The 13,626-nt window shown below is 32.2% G+C and overlaps 1 protein-coding gene across 4 annotated transcripts in view; it reads left to right on the forward strand.

Annotated features, from left to right (window-relative positions):
- LOC124363608 (dnaJ homolog subfamily C member 5) overlaps positions 1-13,626 on the forward strand; it is a 110,317-nt gene that overhangs the window by 52,858 nt on the left and 43,833 nt on the right. For 3 of the 4 annotated variants that reach the window (XM_046818868.1, XM_046818874.1, XM_046818881.1), the window contains exon 5: positions 948-1,004. The exons of the other annotated variant lie outside the window; for it this stretch is intronic. In XM_046818868.1, coding sequence (XP_046674824.1) covers positions 948-1,004 — 57 coding nt within the window. The remainder of the gene's footprint in view (positions 1-947; positions 1,005-13,626) is intronic. 4 annotated transcript variants of the gene reach the window in all.

Genomic DNA, 13,626 nt, shown 5'->3' on the forward strand with positions numbered 1-13,626 from the left:
TAACACCAATAGGACTTAGATATGAAGTGAGTTAAAGTTTAACCCAATTTAATATTAACAGAACTAATTCTAATAATCTAGTTTTTAATAAAAAGTATGGGCGTTTATATTAAATTACTTAGAAATAACCTGGCTTTTGAAATTAGACAGGAAGTTTAAATCTAGCTTTTGGAAGTGATTAAAAAATTTGTGTTTGAAAGAAAGTTGTGTAGTTTATCTTTTTTATAAATAGTTATTACAGTTTCAGTTAAAACTTGTTGAGTAATATGACATTTTTTCTTCTACATTTATTAAAATTATTCATTTGTAATTTTTTTTTAATATTCTGCATCCCAGATCTTCAATTGAAAAATATTTTATCGGGGTTATTTAATAGCATTTGTAAAATATTCAAATGCTGACTAACATTGTCTAACATGAACTAGAATTGGGGTTTTTTTACCTTGCTCAAAAGCTAAACAATTCACCACCTTCTTTAGATTAAAAACTACCCTCAATTACTTCTTGTGTTTTGCCTTGTTTTTTTTAGTTTGCATCATATACGGAGAATGATATTTTATTGTTTTATATTAAGGCCATTATTATATTTCTGTCTGTTTTACTGGTATTCCTTTTTTAATTTGTGCCTCAATAAGATGGATTTTAAATGATTTATAATCAAATTAAAATTCAATCTTGTGTTTCCATATGGGCTGTGTTAAGCACTTACTCATCAACCTATTTGCAATGAATAACAATTACAGTTTTTAAACTTGCACAGTTGTTGTGTCACTTAGTATTCAATTGTTGTTTTACATATTTTATTAATTTATGTTTTGAAAGGCATGCACCAACCAGTCCTTGTATGGAACACGCATGTTGCGCTCACCCCGTATTGGCTAGTGTGTGTGCGTGCGTGCGTGTATAGTTGTTGCGTAGCACTGAGTCGCTTCCCATGTTGTTTGTAGAGAGACCAGGGTGGCGGCTCAGGTGGTGTCATAAACCAGCAGCCAACCAACAAACCGGTAATTACCATTTTATTTGCTTCATTTCTTACTACTTTGCAGTTATTTCTTTTGCTTCTTATTATTAGATATATTACCTAATTGCTCTTTTATACAATTGTTTTGCCACAATTAAGTCAGTGGGCAACAATTTGATTTCATTTTTATAGTATATTTTTCTAATTATAAAAAAGAACTCAATTAGTCCATTTAATAAAAATAGGTTCCTAATGTGTCATATAATTTAATAGTGTTTTATCTGTTAATGAATTTTTCAAAATTGATGAAAATCTTCCTTTTTTGGCATTTCATTTATTTTTTTATTCCTCACATTAAAAAAACAATTTTATATTTATTTAACTGTTAATATAAGTTTAATTACTTTACTCAAAAGTAAAAACTAATTAATTGTATTTATATCAGTTGCATGAATTATAGGGATATAATTCAGGCCAGGCTTTATGGATAGAGATTGATTGGTAAAAATAAAGTATTAATGCATGCATGTTAAATTTAAAATGCAATTTTATTGCACTGCTTGCTTCCTCTCATCTGCACTTTGCTTTTGCACTTATAACACACAGTAGAATACTTTTCATTGGTAGAGTAGTCTTAGCTCATGTGATTAATGGTGTATGTCCAGTAATACTAACACATTAGCAAGGTAATATTTTTTATTATATAACATATTTAATTGAATAAATCATGTTTTAATTCTTATTTGTTCACAACAAAATGTCTATTATTATATGTAATTTATTATGTGTATGTATATATATATATATATATATAAATCCAATTACCTCCAATATTACGTGGGATTTTATAGCCTCATCTACAGGAAGGATAACAGCATTAATAAAATTTAAATAAAGATGAAGCCACCGAAAGTACTTAATCCACCAGGATTCGAACTCGGATTTCTCACTTTTTGGGTGAGAATGCTATCATTACACCACAGGGCTTTTACTTTTTACAATTCAATTGTGTATTAATTATGTATGTGTTTAATTAACCAAACTAACATATGATTAGAAGACCAAGTACCTATCAAATGACTTTACGTACATTAAATTTGTATAGACAGCAAAAGCCTGATTTCATTTCAATAAAGTTTGAAAAGCAAAAAGTATTTGCTCTATACTGGGATTCGAACCCGGATCTTGGCTCTATATATATAAAATGCAATACAGTTTTATTGTAAATATATTCTATTTGATGTCTTATTCTTTGGTGTAATCATGTATCTGTAAACCCTCCATCTGTTAGACGACTAGTGGCTAGTTGCTAAAAAATATTTCTCCAATGTTGAACTAGCCGCTTTTGCAGTCATCTATTTAATTAAACTTTTACTATTGAAAATAAAACTTAAGTAGGACAAATATTATACCAAATTAATAGTGATGTCTCACTGATTAATTTGATATATAGTTTGTTGAATAATAATGCATAATAAGTATGCACAAAAATTATAATGTTGCAATACAAATGTTGGTTTCCTGTGTCTGGTCGCGCATTTCACGAAAGCACGTACAAACGGGACTTTTCCCCTATACTTTTGCCGCGGAAAACTTCGTTTGGGAATGAGTTTGACTGCGTTCAGAACTTATTTCTCAACAAGATCATCTGCTTCAAACATCCGTTCGTTGATATACGTTGCAAAGAAAGGCCTTCTTTGACGCAACCATTGTTTGCGACATTTTTGTAATGTTAGACGACTAATGTCACTAGTTCCTAAAGTGTTTATTTTATGATCAAGCTTTATAATTTTGAGACAACTATAGCCGCCATATTGATACACCGGCATTACTCGTTGTGTATTCTAAACTTGTATTTGTGAATTCTAAGCTTGTACCTATAAACTGTACCGTGATTAATGGTTTATTTACAATTCATTTACTGTACAATAACTTAGTGATATTTACAGGTTTATAGGCTAAATTGTGATATAAAAATCGTTATACTTAGGCCTACTCCTAGATTACAAATAATGTTTATTTCATTATTTTGTATGTATTAAACACTGTGAGTGACCTAGTAAATAAGTCAGGTGAACTTAGACAATTATCATTAGACAATGAGTTTTTATTATAATAAATTTACTTCATTTTAAGCATTTTCTGACGGTATATTATGTGTTTGTTACAAATTTTATTTCTTGTCATAATAGTTCTTAGAATCTGCAACAAACCTTTTTAGATATAAAAGTAAAAAAAAAACCAAAAAAATATTTTTATTTTCAGAACTTTTATGGTCTACAACATAGGAAAGCTCTCAAAATAAAATATCTAAAAATGTTAGAATGTAAATTAATGTTAATTTTTTTTTAAAACAAAATTTTACTATATACCAAAAACAATTTACCAATTTTGGGGAAAGTGGAATTTGTTTGATGTTTTGCATTAAAAACCTTTTTTAAGACATTCTGTATATTTTGAAGTTTGGATATTTTTGTTTTACTTTTAGTTTTTTTTTCACATATAATGAAAAACAAAAACCTAAATCTAAATAACAAAATTAATCCAACTGCATAATATAAATGTTTCTTGTTTCATACTGAAAAATAAAACATATAGTAGTGTGTACCTAATTTCAATAATAATAACATAGGTTTGAATGAAGGTGTGCACAACTAGCAAAATAGTGCTTGCTATTAAGGAATTTCAATTGCCAGATGCATAAAAGACTAAAGTCAATGAAGAAAAAAATATTATGTTCAAGAGATATGATATCCAGGTCAAACTTGTTGTAATACCAGTTGGCAGTGATGTTGCGTTTATTAACCCTTTCCGGGCCAGGCGGCAATATATTGCCACCATAGATCGCGTCTGAAAAGTGCCAGGCGGCAATATTTACTGTCGGTGACATACGCGACAAGCGCCAGGGGGCAATATATAGTCGCCTTGATATTCGTCGTTTTTTTAAATAAATACAACGTAAAATGATTAAAGTTTTATGTTTTTTTATTCCCCGGTATATTTGTAGATAATTAATATGAATATCATTTTTATTTTGGAGGTCTATGCATTTTTATTTCGTAATTGTCACGTGACATTATCAGCTGACTCGATCTATTGTTGTTAATTCTTTAGTGTAATCGTACCATTGTATGCTGGATTCTTCTTCATTATTTTATTTTGTGGTTGTAAATATTAGTAGTGTTAGTAGTTACGTGCTTAGCTATTGTGTGTAGTAGTTACAATGACTGACAATTTGCGATCTCACGGGATTGAAATTGTAAGTAGCATATTTGTAAATAGAAAAAATGTAAATAAATTTCAAATAAAATTGTGTAAATATTTCTTGATAAATAGTGTTTTTAACTGTATTGAAACTGTTTATGGATCCTACAATCATCTGTTTACCGGTACATCCATAATATGAATATTTATTTTAAGTTTCTTGCAGTGTAAGAGTCAGTTACTTTATCACTTGTTGCGAAGTACAATTATGCGTATTTATACAAAATGTGTCATAAAAATTTATTTATGAGAGAAATAAGACAAAATTTTGTATGGTTGTTCCTTTCTAAATGTACAATATAAAAAATAGCTTCCCACGGTAAAATTATTTTTCCTTTTTTAGTTATTTACAAAAAAAATAAAACTTGTATGTATTCTATTAAAACATTTTTTTTAATTACTTAACCCTTTGAGTGCCACAGCGTCGCTAATTTTGACGGTACGAAAAGTGCATAAAGTGCCAGCGTCGCCAATTTTGACGTTTCGTATTTCGATAATATTTTATATAGTACAAGATTATTTTGGCCAAATAATAAGACGGCTGTATTCAATAGGTTCCAAACTATCAATAAATACGAGTTTTATGTTGTTTCTCTACTATTTTATCTGTGAAACTTATGTTGTTTGGGTACTTATCAAGAAGCCACTATTTTTGGACGAGTTTTCCTTATCGGGGACAAAATAAATTACAGTATTAAAAACAACTGACTTTATTTAACCTATATTGGAATTTACAAGTTATTACGACAATCAATTAAATAAAAAACTATAAGAACAACGTTTCATTATTCGAAAATGTCAGGCCATTCGTGTGTCTATTTGGAGACGATTTGGAGATAGGAAGTATGACTCATCGAGTATTTTTCGATTCATTATGGAAGAAGGAATGTATAATGAAGTTTATTTTGATCTCTGATAAGGAAAACTCGTCCAAAAATAGTGGGCTGTGATAAGTACCTGTACGATGATTCTGTCTTCCAGTCACGCGACGTAGCGGACGAGTACCGTGTTGCGTAACGGCCTTTCTTGTTGTTTATGTGCTGATAACCAAGCATTTGAGTAAATACAAAATAAAATAATAACTTATACAGTATTTTACTGTATTTCTTTACAAAAGTAATGTATGATTTGAGTTGTGTTCAAGCGAAAAACGTGAATTTTCAGTGTAAATATTATTAGGGTTATTATTTAGTAAATGTAAACTTTTATGTAAATATGTTAGCAAGTATTTGTTTCTAAATTTACTAATCATATTTATTTGTGTTGTATTAATGTTTTATTAGATTTATTGGGAAAACTACATCATTACTAAGTAATTTCTAAACTCTGACAAATGAAATACAGTTTATAAAATGTCGGTACCGGGCAGCATTTTGTTAATACATATAATGCATTGTTTTTAAAATTCTAGAATAAGATATTACACATGGATTTTATTTAGAAACATATGGCCTTTATCATGGTATAATTTTAAAAAAATCTTAAAAATACCGTATAAACACAAATTAGGTCGAAACTTAACTTTTTATACAAAAGTAAACAACTATTTTTATAAATACTGAAAGTTTTATATTTTTATAAATCAAATTTTATTTTTAACGATATGTATCATATTCTGCATTTAATAAGAAAAAAAACGACATCAAAATGGTGGAAATCTGTTTGGTAGTTATTTTACAACAGCTTTTTTCCCAAAAGCTTACAAATATGCGAAAAACAGCGTGGCACTTTATGCATATGCCTTCGGAAAATACCCGTGGCACTCAAAGGAACTACATTTATATATATATATTTTTTTATAGTATATATCTATATGAGTAATTTGGTGCAACTTTTAGGTCATTCTCTTATTTTTATGAAAACTTATACATTTTAACCTAAGAGACTGCAAAATCGCCAATTTTAGCCTGGCACTTTTGACTAGTCACAAGGGGATATGATATGTGAAAAAATTTTGCAACATCTCATATTTGGTCCTGGCCCTGAAAGGGTTCAATCAAATTGGGTGTATTACCTGTGAAGGATCGGTTGCTCAATAAAAATATGTGTACAATTAGCTGATGATGGTGTTTGGACCCTGCAACAGCCCATTAACTTTTGTGTCTCAGTTGGGTCAAGGGGCATTGCTGTATGTGTAACCTATTAGCCGGACACAACCAGTGGTGGACTGTTGTACAACAATGTCAGTATGTACTAAAGCACTCAAAACAAACATTTTTCAATTTAATGCCCTGTCCTTGTTCTATGTGCTTGTTTGTTCACTCAGAAAGCAGAATATTACTAAACTAATTAATCTAACTCAAATCAAATAAATTTACAGAAAAGTTTAAATGTGCGACTTCATCTACTTGTTAGAAGTAATTAAAAATATGATTTTACAATTTCAATTTTTAAATCTGTTTATGGAACACCCTTTAGTTTTTACAATCAGTTGATGAACTAGTGATATTTACAACACATTTTTTTTATTATTCCAAGAGCAAACCCTTCTGATATTTTTTTTGAGATTTTCATGTAGTTTTCTGAAGTTGCAAGGTTAACTAAAAATTGCTTGCATTTCTAATTTCTGAAAAAGATTTATTTAAATATTTAGAAATAAATAACGGATCTTTATAGTTATAGCCATCTACATTTATATCTTGGCAAGTACAATAATTTGTGTTTGCATTTCCTATTTCGTGTTCTATTATAGGCCAAACTGATTTGCTGACATTAGTTGAATTTGGAGTAATTTGTCTGTTAAATCGTTTCTTAGCATCTCTTATTTATTTACTGTACTCAGATTTATATTGTTTCAAATAATTTTGAAAGCTCTAGAATTATTAGATTTGGCTATTTTATACAACTGTATTTTAGTCTAGCTTGTCTTCTTCAATTCTTCAGTGATCCAACCTTTTTCCTTACTTCTAAAATACTGCAAAAATGAACTTTCTCCTATTCTTGTCCACATAATAAACAAATCTTTCTCCCAAGGAATCTTCCCATCAGCTCTAAAAAGCGCCAAGGTATATGTTAAACACAAGAAGGGAGATAAGACAGAAACCTCAAACTATAGACCAATCTCATTGCTGTCAACCTTCTCTAAAGTAATTGAGAGGGTTGCTCTTGCCAGACTGTTAGGACATCTCAAGTGGAACGGACTACTGACAGACAGACAGCATGGTTTTACTGGCAGAAGGTCTACCATAACGGCACTTATTGACCTGATTGAACATATTATAGACCACCTAGAAGATGGGGATACTGTTGTTGGCGTACTGCTTGATTATAGCAAAGCATTTGACTGCCTGAGCCACGACCTGATAATTAGGAAACTGAATGCCCTTGGAATCCATGGTGTGGAGGCCAAATGGTTCAAAGACTACCTGAATGGAAGAAGCCAGGTAGTAGAAGTAAAGCATACCCTGAAGGAATTGACAACCATAATTAAGTCAGACCCACTTCGCATCCAAAGAGGAGTCCCACAGGGATCTGTTCTTGGACCGGCCTTATTTGTACTCTTTACAGATGATATGCCACAACATCTCCAAGACTATGCCTACAGTATTTTGTACGCAGATGACACAGTGCTGCTCACTGGAAAGAAAAGCACAGAAGACCTTGAAATTGCTTCATATATTGCATTGAACGTAGCGGCTGAGTACTCTTCTGTAAATGACCTCGTCCTTAACGAATCTAAGACAAAGCAGATAGCTCTGGGAATAAATAGAGAAAATTTCAGAGCTCCCCAGCATCACAGCAACCAACGAAGTAAATCACTTAGGGATCGTGATAGACGGAAAGCTGTCCTGGGAGGGGCATGTAAACAAGCTCTGTCAAAAACTTAGCTCAGCTATCTTTGTTATAAAGAGGATCAAGACAATAAGCACTCAAGCAGCCAGCAAAACCTCATATCATGCACTGTTTGAGTCGCACCTGCGGTATGGCATTGTGCTATGGGGGAGGCTCAACAGCAAGAAATATGCAGCGCGTACTGATCCTGCAAAAGAAAGCTGTAAGAGCAATATCTGGCCTGGGCACAAGAGACAGCTGTAGACAATCTTTTAAAGACCTAGGGATCCTCACTGCACCCTCACTCTACATCCTGGAGACAATAATGTATGCCTCTACACAAGACCTGCCTAGTCACCAAGACAGACATGCCTATCATACCAGAAATGCTGCAAACTATGCATTACCTCCACACAAGACAGCACGCTACGAGACAAAGCCAACCTATGATGGAGCAAAATTCTTTAACCGCCTACCAGAAGCACTCAAGAGTACCAGCCGTAACCTGCTCAAGAAGAAGCTAACTGCCTGGCTGTTAGGGAGATCGTTCTACAGCCTTGAAGAATTCTTGACCTGGAGAGAACATGAACATTGACTACTTAGTATCCACTGCTTAGTATCCTCTGACAAATTATTCAAATGCTTAATATCCTATACTGTTTGACACCAATTCAGATCTTGAAGATCTTGTATTAAGCCTACTCAATAAACTCAGTTATTACTTTGAGAATTGACTAAAAATATTCACTGGGAAGTAATTCAAAAATTTATATTCTCGTTCGTATCATCCTAGTCATTACAATTATTTTTCTACCTAAGATATTCTTGTTTATATGAACTGTTTATTAGGTGTGATCAGACAGACTTCATTCTAAAATTTTACCTGAAATTGAATTACATTCTATACATTTTATCACATTATCAATACACGATTTACTGGATCTATTACACACTTTAAAAATTGGTTTACAGTTGAATTACAACATTAAATTAATACAAAATCGACCTTTATTATAATTTTTAATAAATTAGTATTTAAATCTCCACAAAAAATATGAATTTGTGTTTAATATCTTTTTTATTGTATTAAAAAGGTGTCATTCAGTTTTTGAGTGAACACTTTATCTTTATAGAGCACTTACAAAATATCATTTGACATTTTAAATTTAATATAGTACTATGAAAAGTAAATGTTAGCCAGTCTCAGTTGCCAGTGTGCTCTTGTAAGCCCAATAGGCACTCAAGGTCGTTATGTGATGATTCAAGTAGGTTAATTACTTACGTCTATATGTGTTAAGTGTCTACATCTGTGGTGTACCAGTCTGTCTTGTAGGAAATACATTGAAATAACTATTAGTATAAAAATTGAAGAGATAAATTATGATCTTGATCTCAGGAGAATAGAGGAGTTTGTAAATATGTTTTATGTTAGTTTTTGAAACTTTTTATTAGATAGAGTCCTTTAAAGGCTATTGAATCAAAGTTAATTGTTTGTCTAAAAGTAATCAAAATTAAATTTACTGTACTCATCTTAAATACACTGTAACTACAAGTTCCGCCTGAATGTTTTATTGTTGCTGCCAATGTTGGCATTACACAGATAGAAATATTTATTTTTAAGTGCAGTTATATTACATTTCTTTGCATTGATGTGTTTTAAAATTTATAGCCACACCTTTTTGTTACAGCAGCAACACAAACTGTTCAAAATAATTCATTAAATGGGTTTTATTTAAATTATTAATATTTTGAACTGTATATTTAATATACAATAATACAATACAATACAATATAATACAATAAAATATACTGTATATTTTTTAGCAAATCAATTGCAGAAGAGCCAAATAAAATAGATCAGAGAATATCAAAGGTTCAGTTTTACAAAAAATAACAATACAACAAATACAAATAACATTACCAATATTTTCATGAGAACATACAGCACCTGCCCTCATCAACTGAAAGTTTACACGATTTTGCTCAAGATAGTAGGCATACTAAAGCAAGGAGCTGTCAATTATTATCTAAGTTTTCTATTTTTCATCAAAATGTTCAACATTTGTCATACCACTTAAATATGTTAAATATAAATTTAGAGGAAATACAACCAGATATCTTAGCACTAACTGAACATAAATTGACAGCAGCAGAATTGGTTGGGTTACACATTCCTCAGTACAACATTTGCTCGTCTTTTGTGAGATATCTCAATTATCTGGAGGTGGAGTGCTAATATCGGCTAAAGAGCATATACATTTCAGATGTATTAAATTACCAGCAGTTGAAGTTCTCTTAAGAGAAAAAGAATTTGAGTGCTGCCTGTCTGAAATAACTATAGATCAATTTTCTGTTGTATTGGCAGTTTTATATAGATCACCCCAAATTTGTCTAGTAGATAAATGTTTAAATAACTTAGATATATTATGTAATATACTATGTCATAAATTCAAAAATGTGATTTTGGCTGGAGATATAAACATAAATGTATTAAAAAAAGATATAGTTTACACTAAATTTAGTAATATATTAAAAGTGTATAATATGACATATTTGGTGGACTTCCTAACTAGAGTTACAACTGATTCTCAGACAGCCATAGATAACTTTATTACGAATATAGATTGTACAGAATTAAATATATCAGGTATTATAACTCAAATATCCGATCATGATGGTCAACTTCTAGAATTTTTAGAATTAAATTTTGTTGATTAGAGTAAAATGAATATAAAAAACTATGCAGAAGATTTACTTTGAATAACACTGAAACATTTTTGCGAGATATAGCAAAGGAGACATGGATAGAAGTTTATCAATCACCGGTAGATATGAAATATCAACATAGTATTTTTAGTTATATTTTCGAAATACATTTTCCTAAAATTAGTCAAACTGTTAAAAAAACATTTCTTGGGACAAAAATGGATTACAGATTATATACAAATTAAAAAGAATGAATTAGTTGAACTTGAGAAAAAATTTAGAATTTCCAAAAACACAAATTTGAAAGTAGTCATAAAAGAAAAGAAAAAGGTACTGAAAGAGTGCATGAATAGAAATAAACAAAAATACTTCGATGATAAAAGTCTATACTCTGACAACAAACCAAAAACAACTTGGAAAATAACTAAATATGAGTTAAACAAACAATCCAATGTAAATCATAATAAAAGTATTATTGCAAATGGAAAATTAATAACTAATCCTGTTACTGTAGGAAACACTTTTAATGATTTTTTTGTGACAGCCGTTGACTTGCTAGTATTACCTAACATACCTCAGCTCAACTCCATTTATACCAATAGTGGGCATCTGACCTGTGCTCGGCCATGTTTCAGATTTCAACCGGTGTCTGAGTATCAGTTAAAAACAATTGTTTTGTCATTTAAAACTAAGTTTTCTGTGGGACACGATGATATACCAATTGATATTGTGAAAAAATCTGTTAACTTTATTTTAAAACCTCTTGTCCGTATAATCAATTCTTCTTTAATTTCAGGAATATTTCCTGATATTTTAAAAGTTGCCAAAGTGATTCCTCTCTTTAAAAAAGGTAATGTGACTGATCCAGCATGCTATAGGCCAGTGTCATTGCTCCCAATTTTTTATAAAATATTCGAAAAAGTGGTTTATGATCAGCTTTTAAAACACGTAGAGTCTAATGAACTGTTGGACAAACAACAACTTGGCTTTCGTCGTGGAAAATCAACAATAACGGCCGGTATAGAATTTATCCAGTCCATTATTGACTCAGTTGATAAAAGAGAAAAAGTAATTGGGATATTTTTAGATCTTACCAGAGCATTTGATAGTGTCAGTCATGTAAGTTAATAAGGAAATTAAACAGCTTCGGTATATATGGAAAGGAGCAAACATGGTTTGATTCCTATTTGACAAATATCAAACAATATGTAGAAATAGAAGAAACAATTTTTCACAATAAAAATCATTATGTGAGGGCTCATAGATCACAGCTGCAGACACTACGGCATGGCGTACCCCAGGGGTCTATCCTGGGACCTCTATTGTTTTTATGTTATATAGGAGGTTTGCCAGGGGTGATGGAGGGGTTAGATGGTGCCGTGTGTCTGTATGCTGATGATTCAAATGTTTTGTTTTCTGGTCAGAAGCTTGAGAATATTGAAATTTCATCATATATTGGTCTAAGTAGGATTAAGGATTTTTTTGACAAAAATAATCTTTTATTAAATTCAGATAAATCTAATTATATTCTACAAAGCAATCCAGATCAAATTTAAACTGTGACATTTTTCTAGACAATGACAGACTCAAACAAGTAGACCACACAAAGTTTTTAGGATTTATAATAGATAAAAATTTAGCTTGGGATAAACATGTAGATCATGTTACTAAGAATATGTCTACTGGTCTATATGCATTTCGACAAATGGCAAAAATTGGTAATTTACATACACTGAAATTAATATACAGGGTGGGGCAGAGTGGACTCCCTAGTTTCAATCAGTCGCCGAAGAGCGCGAGTTAGCGGAGTCGGAGTGGTTTCATTTGGTGGGGGGAAAGACGCCATTTTTAGTAGTCACCATGCCGTGGACTGGCGAGCATCGTGGTTTTGCAGTCGAAACGTTCTTTAAAAATAAGGATAGTGTGGTGGCGACCCAGCGTGCATTTCGTAGACGGTTTGGTTTGAATCGTCATGATAGTGTTCCTGATGCTAAAACCATAAGGAAATAGATTACAAGTGTATGGGCGACAGGATCTGCACTGCCTAGAAAACCAGTCGGACAACCAAAGAGTGTGAGGACACCAGAGAACATAATGGCGGTGAGAGCGTCTATTGAACAATCTCCATCGCGCTCTGCGCGGAAACATGCTGCTGCTCTTGGAAAGAACGGTGAGGCGAATTTTACACTCAGACCTTCATTTACACCCGTATAAGATGATGGTTGTTCAAGAATTGATGCCAGCAGATTTTGTTAAACGTACAGATGCTTGCAATGCAATACTGGCTTCTTTACAACCCGGCACTATTCTGTGGTCTAGTGATGAGGCACATTTTCACCTCTTGGGCACAGTAAATAAGCAAAACTTTCGTTACTGGGCAGCTGAAAACCCACGAACTCTTCATCAAAGACTTCTTCATTCACCAAAAGTGACTGTGTGGTGTGCTGTGTCCTCCATAGGCATAATTGGCCCCTACTTTTTTGAATCGGAAGGTGCAACCGTTACTGTGAACGCTGTACGCTATTGTGAGATGTTGGAGAAAATTTTCTTCCCCAGAATTGAAGAGTATGGTGAGGAAAATAATATGGAAGCCTTTTGGTTTCAACAGGATGGTGCCACGGCTCATACCGCCTGTCGCTCTCGCCAACTTCTGCAAGAACAGTTTCCCGGCCGCTTGATCTCATTACGAGGGGATGTTTCATGGCCCCCTCGCTCCCCCAATCTAAGCCCATGCGATTATTTTCTTTGGGGTTACCTCAAATCTGAGGTTTACAAAGTTCGACCAAGGACCTTGGAAGCAATTGTTGATGTTATCACTGGAATAACGCCAGATATGCTGCGTAGAGTTTTTGAAAACTTCATTGAACGGCTGAATATGTGCATCGCTCGTCAAGGTCGTCACCTGGACGATATCATTTTTAAAA

Source organism: Homalodisca vitripennis, chromosome 1 (genome assembly GCF_021130785.1).
Source record: "Homalodisca vitripennis isolate AUS2020 chromosome 1, UT_GWSS_2.1, whole genome shotgun sequence".
Lineage (NCBI taxonomy): Eukaryota > Metazoa > Arthropoda > Insecta > Hemiptera > Cicadellidae > Homalodisca > Homalodisca vitripennis.